Source organism: Rhinoraja longicauda, chromosome 13 (assembly GCF_053455715.1).
Source record: "Rhinoraja longicauda isolate Sanriku21f chromosome 13, sRhiLon1.1, whole genome shotgun sequence".
In the NCBI taxonomy this organism is placed as follows: Eukaryota; Metazoa; Chordata; class Chondrichthyes; order Rajiformes; family Arhynchobatidae; genus Rhinoraja; species Rhinoraja longicauda.
The window spans coordinates 7,807,796-7,824,887 of NC_135965.1; the positions used below are offsets into that span (position 1 = coordinate 7,807,796).

The 17,092-nt window shown below is 46.1% G+C and overlaps 1 protein-coding gene across 1 annotated transcript in view; it reads right to left on the bottom strand.

Moving 5' to 3' along the window:
• Positions 1-16,744, bottom strand: part of alg3 (ALG3 alpha-1,3- mannosyltransferase) — a 29,415-nt gene extending 12,671 nt beyond the window's left edge. Inside the window, exons 1-5 of the mRNA XM_078410277.1 lie at positions 16,414-16,744; positions 9,810-9,909; positions 8,826-8,973; positions 7,000-7,160; positions 3,856-3,976 (exon numbers count right to left, since the gene is read on the bottom strand). Of these exons, the coding sequence (XP_078266403.1) occupies positions 3,856-3,976; positions 7,000-7,160; positions 8,826-8,973; positions 9,810-9,909; positions 16,414-16,621 (738 nt within the window). The 5' untranslated portion in view covers positions 16,622-16,744. The remainder of the gene's footprint in view (positions 1-3,855; positions 3,977-6,999; positions 7,161-8,825; positions 8,974-9,809; positions 9,910-16,413) is intronic.
• Positions 16,745-17,092: the final 348 nt, after the last annotated feature.

The following is a 17,092-nucleotide window of genomic DNA, read 5'->3' on the forward strand; positions in this document are numbered from 1 at the left end:
ATTAAATTATTTGAGATATGGAAGTAATTTAAAATATCTAAAAAATAATTTTATTTATTTAGGCAGTGTATTTAACATTGTTTGATCTTCAAAACGAATCACCAATACCCACCATAAACTCATTAATCCCTTATAGAACATTATAAAATATTCTCACAAATCAAACAATGCATGTGATAAGAGAAAGCAATTACTCAGAGCAATCCTGTTCTGCAGAATGCTGGCAGCAAACTCAAATAAAAGGCAGCTCATTTAACTAATGAAATGGTGCATGGAGATTATCGGAACATTTCCTTATATTACTGCAAAGCTTTAATCTCTTGCAACTCAAGAGCATCACCGTTGGAGGACAAACACAAGATGCCAATTTTTAGCTAGTTGTCCCAGCATAAAACTGGCATGGCATGATTTCAATGGAAACTAAACCCAGATAAATTCTATCATAGTCAAATGGTCTGCAAAACTATATTATATCCAGATAGCTAGCTGCCCATATATTCCAGAATTTGAAGGCAACAAAAAAGTTGGAAGGATCATAGAGTGGTGAGGTTGCAGAGGAAGAGAAGACATTATTTTTAAAATTTTGTATGTAGATTTTGTACATCTGCAGAAGACTACATTTAATCTGATCTAATCTTTTAGAGATCAGCCTTGAATTAAGCAGACTGAAATACCAGATGTTAATAAACAAGTTTCCAAATGAACACGACTAAATAAAATTCATTCGTTTATTTTAGTGTTGTAGTGGGTGCGGTCACCGCGGTAATCAGGCCAGACGCCAGGTGAGTAATTAATAACTTTATTACCTGTGGTACCAAAACACCGCACTCAAGAAGAACGTGAGTCGACACACCCAAACCCTTTATAGTCCCAGACCACCTGACCCAAGGGGACTGACCCAGGAAGTGACCTAATCCCTCCCGTCCGCTGAGTGCCGAGTGGAATGACCAAGGGAGTGGCCTAGCCCCCGGGTGCCGCCACAGGACCCCCCCCCCCCAAGAACCGAAGGCACGAAACGGACAGAGGGACGGACGAAACGGCCAGCCCGTGTGCGCGCCACGGCGGGCGCAGGAAGCAGAACCACCCCGCCAGGGGAAGGCACCCGCGGGAACTTCGGGGGTAAGGGTGAGGCTGCGCCAGTAGAACCGGCTGGCTAATATCCACATGCGCCGGCTTCAGCCGTGAAAGAGAGACCGTCTCAGGACGACCCCCCATGTCCAACACGAAGGTGGCAGAGCCCCGCTCAAGCACTTTGAACGGTCCCTCATAAGGCCGCTGAAGGGTTGGCAGGTGGGCATCCAGACGCAGGAACACAAAAGGACAGTCCTGCAGGGCGGAAGGGACATGTGACCGCACCGAACCGTGGCGAGACGTCGGCACTGGCGCCAGCGAGCCCACCGTCTCCCATTGCAGGGCGGCTGAGGGCTGTTCTGCCTGACCCTGGGCGGAGGGAACGAACTCTCCGGGCACCGTCAACGGAGCCCCGTAAACCAATTCCGCCGAGGAGGTGGCCAAGTCCTCCTTGGGGGCGGTGCGGACACCCAGTAAAACCCACGGCAACGCGTCAACCCAGTCCGGGCCAACGAGCCGGGCCTTCAGAGCGGCCTTGAGCTGGCGGTGGAAACGCTCCACCAGGCCGTTCGCCTGCGGATGGTACGCTGTGGTGCGGTGCAGGTTAACCCCCAGCAGTTGGGCCATGGATGACCACAGCTCGGAGGTGAATTGTGGCCCCCTGTCGGACGTAATATTGAGCGGAACCCCAAATCTGGCAATCCAATTTGCCGCCAAGGCACGGGCACAAGTAGAGGCACACGTGTCCGGCAGTGGAACTGCCTCCGGCCACCGCGTGAAAAGGTCCACCATTGTCAGGAGGTAGGTGAAACCCCGAGAAGGCGGCAGCGGCCCCACGATGTCCACATGGATGTGGTCAAAACGGTGGCAAGGGACGGGGAACTCCTGGAGCGGCGCACGCACATGCCGCTGTACCTTTGAGGTTTGGCACGGGATGCAGGTGCGCACCCAATGCCCAACCTGCTTGCGTAACCCGTGCCAAACGAAACGGGAAGCCACGAGGGTCGTCGTCGCCCGAATGGAAGGGTGGGACAGCCCGTGGAGCACCTCGAACACCCGGCGTCGCCAGGCAACAGGCAGAACAGCCCTCAGCCGCCCTGACCGCACCCACTACACTGGTGACCCCGACTTTCCCTCGCAAGTCGCGATGGACCAGAACCTGCTACTACCCGACTCTTCCAGTCAACCACAACCACAACCGCTTTTGGACCATCCCGCGGACCCTGCCGCCCGCGCCGCTATCCACGCCGTGTCGGTGTGGCTGCCTCCATTGTGGACCGAGGACCCCGACTTCTGGTTTGACCAGGCCGAGGCACAGTTCGCCCTGCGGGGCATAACTGCCGACGCCACTAAATACTATCACGTCGAGGTCACCAGTGTAGTGGGTGCGGTCACCGCGGTAATCAGGCCAGACGCCAGGTGAGTAATTAATAACTTTATTACCTGTGGTACCAAAACACCGCACTCAAGAAGAACGTGAGTCGACACACCCAAACCCTTTATAGTCCCAGACCATCTGACCCAAGGGGACTGACCCAGGAAGTGACCTAATCCCTCCCGTCCGCTGAGTGCCGAGTGGAATGACCAAGGGAGTGGCCTAGCCCCCGGGTGCCGCCACAGTGTAGAGATACAGCGCGGAAACAGGCCCTTCAGCCCACTGAGACCACTCCAACCAGCGATCCCCGCACGCTAACAATATCCTACACACACTAGTAGTAATTTACAATTTTACCGAAGCCAATTAGCCTACAAACCTGTATGTCTTTGGAGTGAGGGATGAAACCGGAGCACCCGGAGAAACCCCAGAGGTCATGGGGAGAACGTACAAACTCCATACAGACAGCACCCATAGTCAGGATTGAACCTAGGTCTCTGGCGCTGTAAGGCAGCAACTCTACTGCTATGTCACCGTGCCACCTTTATTTGGAACCCTTTTACCAATTTTTAGAAAGGATTCTTCTGCAAGGTTTGCATTTGCAGTTACGATTGATGAAACAATCTGTAGTTTATTTGTGGAGAAATAATGGAGAAGTATTACGTGAATGCACTAAAGTGACGTCTAAGTATTCAATCGCAATGCAATGAAATACAGTTGTTCAAAAAAGATGAAAGGTTGCACTGAAAATAGAAAGGTTACATTAATTAGAAAGCACATATAAAATGAGAATAATCCATTCATTGGGGTCAAGGGAAGTGATGTTCACACTCTGATCAGACTTTGTGAACTGCGTCCACTTCTTAACAAACAATCCCAATAGGAAACATACAATTCAATTCCGTGACGTCGACAGAGCGGAGAAAGACACCAGCAAAAGTTAGGCTTTTAGGATGGTACGCAAAATTGTGTGAAGAAGGGTCTCGACCCGAAACGTCACCTATTCCTTTTCTCCAGGGATACTGTCTGACCCGCTGAGTGACTCTGACTTTTTGTGTCTAACTTATGCAAAATTGACAACTACATATAAAAGCAAATTAAGATTATGCCAAAGTAAACCATTAGAATGTGACAAATCTAAATCACTAAAGTCAAGACATGTGCACATGAAATGACCACTACAGATAAAAGACAAGACTCATTTAACTAACAACTGACACAGTAAATTGATGGTAAGGATGAATAAACCATCTGTAAAAACAAACCAAGACGATTGAAAATCTTTCCTGTGAATTATTTATCTTGTGATCAATAAAATGCAGACCCTTGTATTTTACATTTTAAACACAAAAACTAGTTTTACATTTCACTGTTATTTGAATTGAGATAAAAAGGGAAGACCTATATACCTGCATTGCAGCACAGATGCCCAGCTTTGGGATGCTCCGTACCAATCCAAACTCAGAGAGGAGAAGGAACAACAATCCTGGAGCGAAGAGCAAAATGTTCATCTTTACGGAAATAGCTAAACTGCCCAGGGAACAAAAACACAGTCGAATTTTCATTTTCTTTCCATGAAATATTGATTAAAGAAAGTGTGGTAAAAGTATACATGACAATTTTCAGTTTGACCACATTGACTTTGAACAGGTGAAGCTGATCAACAAGCCATTTGCGGAAGCCACCCAATTTCCTTTTTAACAGAAATCATTCAAACCCTGTTGTGTAAGTTTCTTGTTTTGTTTCGTGCCTATGTGGTCAGACAATAGACAATAGACAATAGGTGCAGGAGTAGGCCATTCAGCCCTTCGAGCCAGCACTGCCATTCAATGCGATCATGGCTGATCACTCTCAATCAGTACCCCGTTCCTGCCTTCTCCCCATACCCCCTCACTCCGCTATCCTTAAGAGCTCTATCCAGCTCTCTCTTGAAAGCATCCAACGAACTGGCCTCCACTGCCTTCTGAGGCAGAGAATTCCACACCTTCACCACCCTCTGACTGAAAAAGTTCTTCCTCATCTCCGTTCTAAATGGCCTACCTCTTATTCTTAAACTGTGGCCCCTTGTTCTGGACTCCCCCAACATTGGGAACATGTTATCTGCCTCTAATGTGTCCAATCCCCTAATTATCTTATATGTTTCAATAAGATCCCCCCCTCATCCTTCTAAATTCCAGTGTATACAAGCCCAATCGCTCCAGCCTTTCAACATACGACAGTCCCGCCATTCCGGGAATTAACCTAGTGAACCTACGCTGCACGCCCTCCATAGCAAGAATATCCTTCCTCAAATTTGGAGACCAAAACTGCACACAGTACTCCAGGTGCGGTCTCACCAGGGCCCGGTACAACTGTAGAAGGACCTCTTTGCTCCTATACTCAATTCCTCTTGTTACGAAGTCATCAACATTCCATTGGCTTTCTTCACTGCCTGCTATACCTGCATGCTTCCTTTCATTGACTGATGCACTAGGACACCCAGATCTCGTTGAACTCCCCCTCCTCCTAACTTGACACCATTCAGATAATAATCTGCCTTTCTATTCTTACTTCCAAAGTGAATAACCTCACACTTATCTACATTAAACTGCATCTGCCATGTATCCGCCCACTCACACAACCTGTCCAAGTCACCCTGCAGCCTTATTGCATCTTCCTCACAATTCACACTACCCCCCAACTTAGTATCATCTGCAAATTTGCTAATGGTACTTTTATCCCTTCGTCTAAGTCATTAATGTGTCAGGGTGAAATTTTTTCCATGTATCCAACACAGTGCACTATATTGATATATGGAAAAATGTATACAAATCTTACAAATACACATTTTAAACCCAACTGTTACAGAAAAAGATTTCATTGAGATAGGAATAAAACATTGAATCAATATGAAAGTTAATGACGTATCAAGGCCAGTCCACATTATTATAGTCTTCTATAATTTTGTCAATATATCACTCTATATTTCAGACCTAAAGTCAATGTTGCATCAATGTCTTATTTATACTTATTTTCTGGACATTTTTGATGACTGTACAACTACAATTACTTTCAATATTTATCAAATTCCAACTGTGTTTTTTAAAAAAAACTGCAACTGCAAACATTGCACCATGCAAACACCAAGATAACTCTGGAATGAAACACCACTGCACTTCTCCACATATAAAGAAGAGCATTGCCTATTGTGCGTGGACTGGAATACCTCTGTTCCAGAAAGAACAGTTGTACTTTATCAACAAACCTTAAGGAAAGCTTTCCAAACCAAACATTTAGACTTAAGTCTTAAGACACCAAGGCGGTTATGTAATAAACATTAAAGGACATAAAAGCTATTTAGTACAGTGGTGGCGTGCTCTAATCAGAATAAAAAAGATTGAAGATTGTAAACTGTCTGCAGAATTAAGCACATAATCTACTCAAGAAATGCTCAACTGGTGAGGTAGCGGATATAACTCTTCAAGTTGATGTCCTTTCATCAGGACTGTTCATTTTATATTTTCCAAATTTCTGTTTCTTTCCTTTGTTCCAAGTAATGAAAGGATTATCATTTAAAGATGCAAAACAAGTTAAATTAACTGCAGAAATGCTTTTTGCATGAAATTAACTTCTCTTCGTGCCATGTATGCAGTGGGGTGGGGTCATTTGCAAACATCTGAACAAGCTTGATTTATAAAAAAAATGCCCCGAGTAAAACAACATAGATAGATTAACACGGATTGCATGTCTCTGAAAATTCCACGATGACTTTTTATTGGGCTCAAGATATTTCAATAATCTGAATATGATCATGAAATGCTTGCAGTTTCATGTGCAACTTTCACATTGTTCTGTGACTGTCAGGAACAAAGGGAAACCCGTACAAGCAAGGAGAAAATGCAGACATCCCACAACTTCCCGACCAAAGCTTGCTGATGATTTCATAACTGTGCCTCACCACTTATGGCAACCTGTGATGGAGCATCAGCTTCCTTCAGCCGACAATCTGGGAGGGATTCCGTGACTCCTTTTATTTCAATGGGAAAGAACAACCGCGAGACGGAGCCAAATTTCAGAAACTTACTATTTTTCAATTAAATGAGTTAATAAATCTATTTAGTTGTTGCAAGTTTTCTAATGATCAAATGTTTAAATTTATTTTTACTGTCTAAAAAGTTTGAACCTGTGGTATTGGCCATATTCATTTTTTGGGTTAGGCTTGTTTAGATCTCATCACGTGCCTTTATGGTCAGAAAACTCTGCAGTGCAATGCCTCAATGTCTACATTGAACTGACTCTGAGGACAAAGCCGGATGACCTACACAGGGCTGGTGTGGAAACAATAAGCACAGGTGACTCCATGCTCCCAGATAAACTCGAGGACTCTAGAACCTTCTTTCTTTGCCCCAGGAGATCCCTCACCTTATGAGGCAAAGCAGCAATGTAGAAAACATTCTATCAGGAAAAGACAGCCTTGATGAACTATTTTTTGCTTAGATCCGTATTCCTTTCCTATTTGAACAAAAGGAAACATCCAAAAATCATTTTTGTTTTAAACTCTTGATAATACTTGCCTAAAGAAGCAACAGCCTAGCGACCACCGATTGCTCAGAAAGAGGTTCACAGCCAAGAAAAGGATCATCATGGCAATAGGGTCATTAAAGAGCCGAAGGATAAAGATAGAATGGATCCGATAAGAGGCACAGCACATGAAGAAAAACACAAATGGCGGAACCTAAAAAAAAAGAGAAGCGAGATCAGAACACCTGAGGACGTAAAGAATAAAGACGGCCCTTTACAAAACATACATAGTGTGCAAATTGTGTCCCCCAGCATGCACCATCTATCATTAATCACAGGTTTAAAAAGATAATGAAAACCAGAGACGCGGTTATCAAAATGCCATTGCTACTTAAGAGAAAACATCAAGTGACTTGCTCTTACATTTTGTCAATGTTACTGTTCAGCTACCTGCAAGGTGGTGAGCAACATGACCCCAGCTACATCCTTCTCATTCTTCAGCTTTCTCCTGTGTTATCCAACTACCTTAAAACTAATAGCTCAAGAGGTGCGTAAGCAAGCAGCACAACCTGTGCTGCATGAGGCAGGGTCTTGAGCCGAACAAGGGTCTCAACCCGAAATGTCGCCCATTCCTTCTATCCAGAGATGCTGCCAAAAGTGTTAACTTTTTGAAGTAACACAAAAGTTACTTCAGCATTTTGTGTCTATCTTCTGCATTAGGCAGGGTTGTAGGAAACCAAGCCTGTCTCTCACCAAGCATCAAATATCTGCATGCCCTTGACAGATCAACTTTGCATGTCTTCTACTGCCGGTTACTCAAAGGCTTTTGTGATTCATTCGCAGGATATGAATTTCAGTGGTAATGCCTGCATTTATCGTCTATCATTATTACCCAAGCTCAGGGGCAGTTAAGAGGGTGGGTCAAAGCAGTAAAGGCACGAGTCAACCAGATGGGTTTGTTGGTTTCACGGTTACAGTTATTGGAACTATATTTTGTTTTCCATGCCAGATTCATTCAATAATTTTAATTTTAATTTTTCAACTGCAATGGTGCAATTCAAACTCCAATTTCAAAATCAAGTGTTTATTTTTGGCCGCTTGTTTGGTCACATAACCATTACAATACTGTAGTAATGCAGAGATGTATTATGGTCACATCAAGAATACAGACAACTACAGTTAAATGGTCAAGAAATGGAGTAATAAAAATCAATTAAAAAATAGTTGAGAATGCCAAAAAAAGAATGATTAAACATAGAAATACGAGGTTTCACATTGAATGAGAGATGCAAGTTCAAGATGACACAAATTCTGCATTCTCAGCTTTAGAGGTAGGGGTAATTAAGTTCACCCAATTTGAAGTAAAGGGGGAAAAGAAGAATAATTAAAGAAATATTATTGTGACATTCATTGTGATAATTGAACAGTGACAATTTTCAAAATGCCTTCTTAGTAAGACATCAAAGCATCCAATATCCAGGCAAGCATCAGTCTGAAGAAGGTCACAACTTGAATCATCACCTATTCCCTTTCTCCAAAGATGCAGCCTGACCCACTGAGTAACTCCAGCTTTTTGTCTCGAATATCCAGGCAACACTGGAAATTCAAAATATCTTAAAAGAACGGGAATTAGGAAGTGGCAAAGCAATTATCCTCTCGTTGTGTGGGAAACATGACTGGCTGTGGCATCTTTCATTACCTCCTACATAACATTGAAAACCGAATATAATCTTTAGATAGGAATTTATTTATTGTCATATTATTGTATTGTATGAATGTCAGTGACTAATGTAGTCACATGGAATGTGATATTGATGTACAAAATATATAATCTAACATATGGTACATTTCAACTTATGAACATCTGAGGTTTACTTACCTTTTTTGTATGATTATAAATCCTAAAGGCCAGCAGCAGTGTTACGAGGTAGAAAATGGCAAACATGTACTGTGCAAGGCGAATGTTGACTCCATGATCTGTGACGTAATACAGCACCATGAAGACATAAACAAACCCTGCGGGATAGCTGTGCAGAGAAGGAATGCCGTTGTGTATTAGTGTCATTCATGTTAATTCCAGCGATTATACAAGACCATCTGCTGTCATCCACATTTGATAGCAATTTGTATGCCACATAACCATCATAATCCATTCATAATTCTAAGGAAAGGGCAACACAAGAATACGCCTCATGGGCCCACGATGTTCATGTTGAACACGATGCCAAATTAAACTAATCACTTCTGCCCACACGTGATCCATATCCCTGCATATCCATGTCCAAATATCCTGTCCAAAAGCCTCTGAAAGGTCACTAACGTATTGGTTCCACCACTACCCCCAACAGTGAGTTCCAGGCCCCCACCACCCTCTGTGTAAACATAATTGCCCCAACATCTCTATTGTACATTTGCCTTCTTATTATGACGTGCATTATGCCAGACATGTTCAAACTATGTGCCTCAGATACCGTGCTGGGATGCAGGCCTGGATTTATGACACTTTCTCAGAGCAGGCCTTTGATCTCCTGCACTAGTGTACAGGTGGCAAGTAGCAGTAGGCACATCCCCTGCAAAGATGCCTCAGCATGCAGGCTACTCCAATTCGCTGGCCTTGGAATACAGGTCCATGCAGGGGTATCAGAGTCACTGGACAGACGAAGACAAAAACAATCTAAGGTGGCTTGAAAGTTGCTATTTTGCAAATGTATTAATAGCGATACACTTAGGAAAAAATTACTAATTTACATTATCGATTTACATTTTAATACACAATTATAAAATTAGTGAGCTCACACCACTCACGCTGTTTGATCAAACAATTAAGTAGTTGTGATGTAGGAATTCAGTTTGATCTACTTACACCAGCGGTCCCGTGTCTCCTTTTAACTGAGTGTAATCATATGTTCCATTAATCACACCTTCCACTTCATCCATGTAGGCTCTCCAGTCAATCTCCGTGTCTGAAAATAGAGACAACTTTCCATTTATTCTATTATTTCTATGTTTGATTTAACTTAATTCATAGAAGATATAGTTGGTGTACTTTCAATTGTATTTCAATGCACTAGGTAGATAAGTTGATTTCAACCAGAATCTTTATATGCTAATTCAGGAAAAGGCCCCTTTCCTCCCCAGTCTCCCCACACTGAGCCTTTCAATAGCTCATCAGTGGCTGTCAGGAGTACTACTAAAACTAACTCATATGGATAAAGAGGATGATCATACAACAATGTATGCAGTTTGACACAAAATGCTGGAGTAACTCAGCGGGACAGGCAGCATCTCTGGATAGAAGGAATGGGTGACGTTTCGGGTCGAGACCCTTCACTGTGTTGGAATATATTGTGCAACAGCATACCAGATAGATTGACTTCTATTCACATTGTACTGTTCAGGAAAAGCATACCGCAATCATTGAAGTGCATTTCAGTTTAGTTTAGTTTAGAGATACAGCGCGGAAACAGGCCCTTCAGCCCACCAAATCCAGGCCAACCACCTGTAGTCAGGATCCTACCTGGGAATCTGGCGCTGTAAGGCAGCAGCTCCACCACTACCCCACCATGCTGCCCAATAACTGGTTCCAACTGGTAAAACTTTGATGGCAGATTTGCAAGTGCCAAAAAGCAATTTGAATAATTCACCTCCTTTAATGACATTGGGTGACTAGATAGGACCAGGGATACTTCCTCTGTAAAATATTGACATGGAATCCATCAAATTACTTCAGAAAGAAGATGGCGTCTAGGTCTAACGGGGAGAAAGGAACAATGCAGATTGACTGATGTCTTTGCGGAACACCTATGCCTAAACAGCAGGAGTGATCCCGAGCTTCCAATTGCCCGCCACCATAACTCAACCCCGCACTCTGGCCTCCTACACTGTTAACAACAAGTCCCAACACGAAGTTGAGGAACACCTTATTTTTCATCAGGCCTGTTGCAGCCTTCAGGGTTCAATATTAAATTCTCCATAAATTCATTTAGACCATGTCCCCCATTCTTGACCTCTCTGTTTCCATCATGGGGTGGCACGGTAGCATAGCGGTAGAGCTACTGTCTTACAGCAGCAGGGACCCGGGATCAATCCTGACTCCGGGTGCTTGTCTGTACCCCGTGACCTGCGTGGGTTTTCTCCGAGATCTTTGTATTCCTCTCACACTCAAGACGATCAGGTTTGTAAGTTAATTGGCTTGGCATAAATGTAAAAAAAATGTCCCTGGTGTGTTTAGGGTAGTGTTAATGTGCGGGGATCGCTGGTCGGTGCGGACTCGGTGGGCATGTATCTCTAAATGAAACTAAAAAATAAGAAAGACTATTGGCTGACATCTACAAGCCCACAGACTCCCACAGTTATCTGGACTATGCCTCCACCCACTTTGCCTCTTGTAAAGACGTTATACCCAACTCTCAATTTTTCTGTATCTGCTGCATCTGTTCTCAAGATGAGGCTTTCCATTCTGGGGCATCCGTCCTCTTTCTTTAGTAAAGATGGTTCCCCACCTCCCTCCCTGTTGTCCATAGATGGATCCCCCACCCATGTCTCCTCTGCGTTCCATAGTTCTGCCCTCACTTCCAACACCCGCCCCAGGTGGAACAAGGATGGAGCCCCCCCCCGTCATCCTCTCCTTTCACTCCACCAGCCTCCACATCTAACATTTTCACCACATTCAAAGCGATTCCAACACCAATCACATCTTCCCATCTCTACCCCTTTCCACCTTCGGCAGAGTCCACTCACTCAACAACTCCTTGGTTCTCTCATCCCTTCCCTTCCAAGCGATCCCCTCCCCAAGTGCAGTGAATGAGGTTAGAGGAGATACATGTGCTGAGGTCCCTGGTTGCATGTGAGGGGTGGGAGGTAAAGTGACAGGTGTTACATCTCCTGCGGATGCAGGAGAAAGTACCTGTGGAAGGGGTGGTTTGGATGGAAGGGATGAGTGAACCCTTCCAACAAATTGCAGACACTGCAAATCTGCTGAAAATGGAAAGGGATGGAGATGGGAAGGAGATGTAAAGACAGTCCCTACACTTCCTCTCTCACATCCATCCATGGACACCAGCAGTCCTTCAAGGCACGACAGAGGTTCACATGCACCTCCTCTAACCTCATCTACTGCATTCCATGTTCAATGGTCCTTTATTGTCACATATCCCGAGGTACAGTGAAATTTGATTTACCATAGTCATACCAAAAATTGGCCTCCTTTACATTGGCGAGAACAAACATAGAATCGGGAACCATTTTGCTGAACACTTGCGCCTGGTCAGCCATGGACTACTGGATCTCCCGGTTGCTAACCATTTCAACTCCCATTCCCATACTGACCATTGGGTCCTGGGCCTCCTCCATTGCCAGAGTGAGGACACACACAAACTCGAACAGCACCACATATTTAGCTTGGATAGCTGACAACCCAAAATTATCAACATAGAATTCCCCAATTTTAGGTAACTGCCCAATCGACCCCCATCCTACCACCACTTCTACCTTCCCTCTCTTCCCTGTGCCCCACCTGGGGGCCATTTCTCCCAAGCCCTCCCACCACCATTCCCTCCACTGGTTTCTCAATTCACAATTATTCCATTCTTATTTCACACCTTTTATCTTTTCATCCTTGTCATTTGTCCAACCATCTGCCTGGCAACCTTCCCCCCACCTGTAAGCACCTATTACTTGCCAAGCTTTGTGCTGCCCTTCCTCCTTTCCAGCTTTTCTCCCCACCACAATCAGTCTGAAGAGGGGTCCCGACTCAAAACAGCATCTGGCCACCTTCTCCAGAGATGCTGCCTGACCCGCTGAGTTATGCAAGCACTTTATCTTTTTTTGAAAATCATCTTTCTGTTTGTATCAGACGGGCCACTTGTGCTTGCTATTTCTCTCATCCACTTCCAACCACCCCTTCAGGCTAGTGATAAAAGAATGCTTTTCTAGATTGGAAGTGTATCATAGGGATTGGCGCTGAGACACTTCTTGTTAGCGATGGATATATATCAATGACTTGATGCAAATGCAGGAAGTAGGAATAGACAAATTTGTAGGTAATTTGAAAGTTGGTAGCATTGTGGATAGTAAGGAAGCTTGTGTGAAGCTATAGAAGGGTACAGTTCCGGTGGATAATTAGGTTGGACATTGGCAAAATTTAATTCTGACAAATGCAAGGTATATTTTGGAAAGTCAAATAAGGGTAGGTCATATACAGTAAATGATAGGGTACAAAGGGATATTGATGAAAAGAGGCAACTTGGAGTTCAAGTCCATAGTTCTCTGAATGTGGCAACACAGGTAGACAGGGTGATAAAGAGGGCATATGGGATGCTTGTACTTTGTAGGTCAGGGCATAGAGGGTCAGAATTGGGATGTTATATTGCAACTTTACAAAACACTGGTTAGACTGCACTTGGTGTTATGTGTGCCATTCCAGTTGCCCCACTACAGGATGTGGTTCTGCTGGAGAGAGTACAGAGGAGATTCACCAGGATGTTGTCTGGATTGGAAGACTTCAGATACGGGGAACAACTTAATGGTTCACTGGTCTTTATTGTCACACGCAAAGTGCAAACGCAGTGAAATTCTTTTCTTACAAACAGTCCAGGAGAGTATCACCATACCACCCCCAATTAGTAGTTGTACAGAAATAGTCTGGTGATCCAGCACACAAGAGGCTGGATAGATAGATAGGCTGTTAGATAGGCTGTGTTAGTTTCTTCTGGAGCAGAGGAGGTCGCGACGTACAAAATTACAAGGAGGCAGAGACAGGGCTGATGGAATGTTTTTACCCCAGTGTAGAGGTATCAAAAACAAAAGGTCAAGAGGAGGTTTAAAGGGGATTTGAGACGAAATTAATAACCGAGGTTGGTCAATATCTATAACTTACTACCAGAGGAGGTGGTGGAGTTGGGAACAATCCTTGCAATTTTATAAAGGAACATTTAGACATGCACATAAGTAGGCAAGTCAGATATACACACCTCGTGCTGGCATGTAGATTAGTGTAAATAAGTGAAAAGATCAGCGTGGACAGAAATGCCTTTTACTATGCTGTACAACTATGGCACCACAAGCACAAACAAACTGAAATGTTCATCAAATAACTACAGGTACATCACTCCACCCTTTTACAACATTGCCACAAGTGCCCTCCACCACTTTGACTGCCAACTTGCTTTCTCAATTCTGATGATGTGCCTTTGATCTGAAATGTTCATTGTTTCACAATCCACAGATGCTGCCTGACCTGCTGCATTCTCCACCAAGATTTTTTAGTACAACAAAAATATCGCCTTGACAATACGATAATCAAGGATTTCAATAGTAGACTTCAATTTTGTGGGAAATTAACTGGGCAACAAAATAGTAGCATGCCTCTACATAAAATAGTATTTACATTGTGGCAAGTAGTGTAAATCCACCTGCAGGTTCTCAAAGTTGATAAAAGCATAATTTCTGTATTTCTTAGCAAATGTGTTCATTTATAATAGTTCATCACTGGACCAGGAAATAACTGCTTATGTTTGGATCAACCACCAAACTGAGGGGAATAAGAGACATGCCTTGACATGTGAATCTTTAGAACGCATTGACCAATTAGTTGCATCTTGCCCTCAAGTCTCTTAATTAATAACTTTCTAGACTAGTACATACATTTTATAATAAAAATAGGCAGGCAGCTATCTCAGTGAGATTACCAACACCCATTCAGGAGCCTTTCAACATCTTTATCTTTTAATACAGAACACAGAAACGAGCATTCGGCACCACGCTTGTTCCACTCAAAACTATATATTTACTTGCTAATGTCACTCTTTTTCAGTTTACCACCTGCATAACTGTGGTCGTTGGAGGAACAGCACCTCATATTTCGCTTGGGCAGCTTGCAGCCCAGTGGTATGAACATTGACTTCTCCAACCTTAGATAGTTCCTCTGTCCCGCTCTTCCCCTCTCCCTTCCCAGTTCTCCCTCTATCTTCCTGTCTCCACCTATATCCTTCCTTTGTCCCGACCCCTGACATCAGTCTGAAGAAGGGTCACGTCCCGAAACGTCACCCATTCCTTCTCTCCAGAGATGCTGCCTGACCTGCTGAGTTACTCCAGCATTTTGTGAAATAAATACCTGCATAACTGTCACTACTTTTGAGTATTCCCCCAAGCAATTATAAGATAGAGACGTGGAGCAACGAAACAGGCTCTTCGGCCCAACTTGTCCATGCTGACCAAGTTGCCCAACCGAGCTAGTCTCGGTTGCCTGCCCATGGGCCCAGGTCCTTGCAAACATCTCTTGTCAAAAGGCGAGATGCCTTGGTGATCTCTCACTGCCGGAGTCCATGGATGGGGCCACATCTTCAATTTCCCACCCAGGATCAACCTGGGAAAGAATTCACCAGCCCGGGGGAGAGCAGCCCACCCTCCACAGCCCATGTGATCGGCGACCAGCAGCTACTAACTGCTGCCATTCCACCCTTCTCTCCCTCCCCCCCGTCTCCCTCTCTACCCCCTCTCCCTCAATTTCCCTCCATCCCCCTCTCCCCTCCCTCCCTCTCTATCCCACCTCCCTCCCTCTATCCCATCTTTCCCTCCCCTCCCTCTCCCCCCTCTCTCCATCCCTCCCATCCCTCTCTCCCCCTCCCATCCCTCTCTCCCCTCCCCTCCTTCCCTCCATTCCTCTCCCTCTCCCTCCATCCCTCTCTCCCCCTCCATCCCTCTCTCTCCCTCCATTCCTCTCCTCCTCTCCCCCATCCCTCTCTCCATCGCTCCCTCTCTCCATCCCTCTTTTCCCCCACTTCCCCCTCTCCCCTCCTTCCCTCTCTCCCTCCATCCCTCTCCATCACTCTCCTCCTCTCCCCCTCTCCCCTCCTTTTCCCCCTCTCCCCTCCCATCCCTCTCTCCCCCCTCCCATCCCTCTCTCCCCTCCCCTCCTTCCCTCCATTCCTCTCCCCCTCCCTCCATCCCTCTCTCCCCCTCCATCCCTCTCTATCTTTCCCTCCCCTCCCTCCATCCCCCTCTCCCCTCCCTCCATCCCCCTCTCCCCTCCCTCCATCCCCCTCTCCCCTCCCTCCATCCCCCTCTCCCCTCCCTCCATCCCCCTCTCCCCTCCCTCCCTCTCTATCTTTCCCTCCCCTCCCTCTCCCCCCTCTCTCCATCCCTCCCATCCCTCTCTCCCCCTCCCATCCCTCTCTCCCCTCCCCTCCATTCCTCTCCCCCTCCCTCCATCCCTCTCTCCCCCTCCATCCCTCTCCCTCCCTCCATTCCTCTCCTCCTCTCCCCATCCCTCTCTCCATCGCTCCCTCTCTCCATCCCTCTTTTCCCCCACTTCCCCCTCTCCCCTCCTTCCCTCTCTCCCTCCATCCCTCTCCTTCACTCTCCTCCTCTCCCCTCCTTTTCTCCCTCTCCCCTCCCATCCCTCTCTCCCTCCACCTCCCCCTCCCTCCCTCCCTCTCCCCCCTCCCCTCCCCGCCGCTGCCACTCACACGGCACCCTGTGGATGACCCAGAGGTTGACGCAGATCTCGGCCACCCAGAGGCAGGCGGCCACGGGCACGGTGAAGCGGGGTTTGAAGAGGATCCAGCGCTTCTCCTGCCACAGGCCGCCCAGGCGCTGGCGGAGCCGGAGCCGCCCGCGGCCCCACAGCGACACCGCCGCCGACTGCGGCCTCGACTTCCAGCTCGCCGCCTTCATCGTGTCTCCTCCCCATCAACGGGGGCCGGGCCGGGCCGGGCTGGGCTGGGTTGTGGTGGGCTGGGCTGTAGTGGGCCGGGCGCTCACACACACGGCGCAGGGACTGGCGCAGGGACCGGCGCAACCCCGCTCCCCTTTCACCTTTCACCTCTCACCCCCTGCACCGCCCACTCACTCAGTGTGAACCACAGATACAGGTGTGAACAACACACACACACACACACACAGAGTCACAGTGATACAGCGTCGAAACCTGCCCCTCAGCCCAGCCTGCCCACTCCACCCAACATGTCCCAGCTACACTACCCTGCCCACTCCACCCAACATGTCCCAGCTACACTACCCTGCCCACTCCACCCAACATGTCCCAGCTACACTCACCTGCCCACTCCGCCCAACATGTCCCAGCTACACTAACCTGCCCACTCCACCCAACATGTCCCAGCTACACTAACCTGCCCACTCCACCCA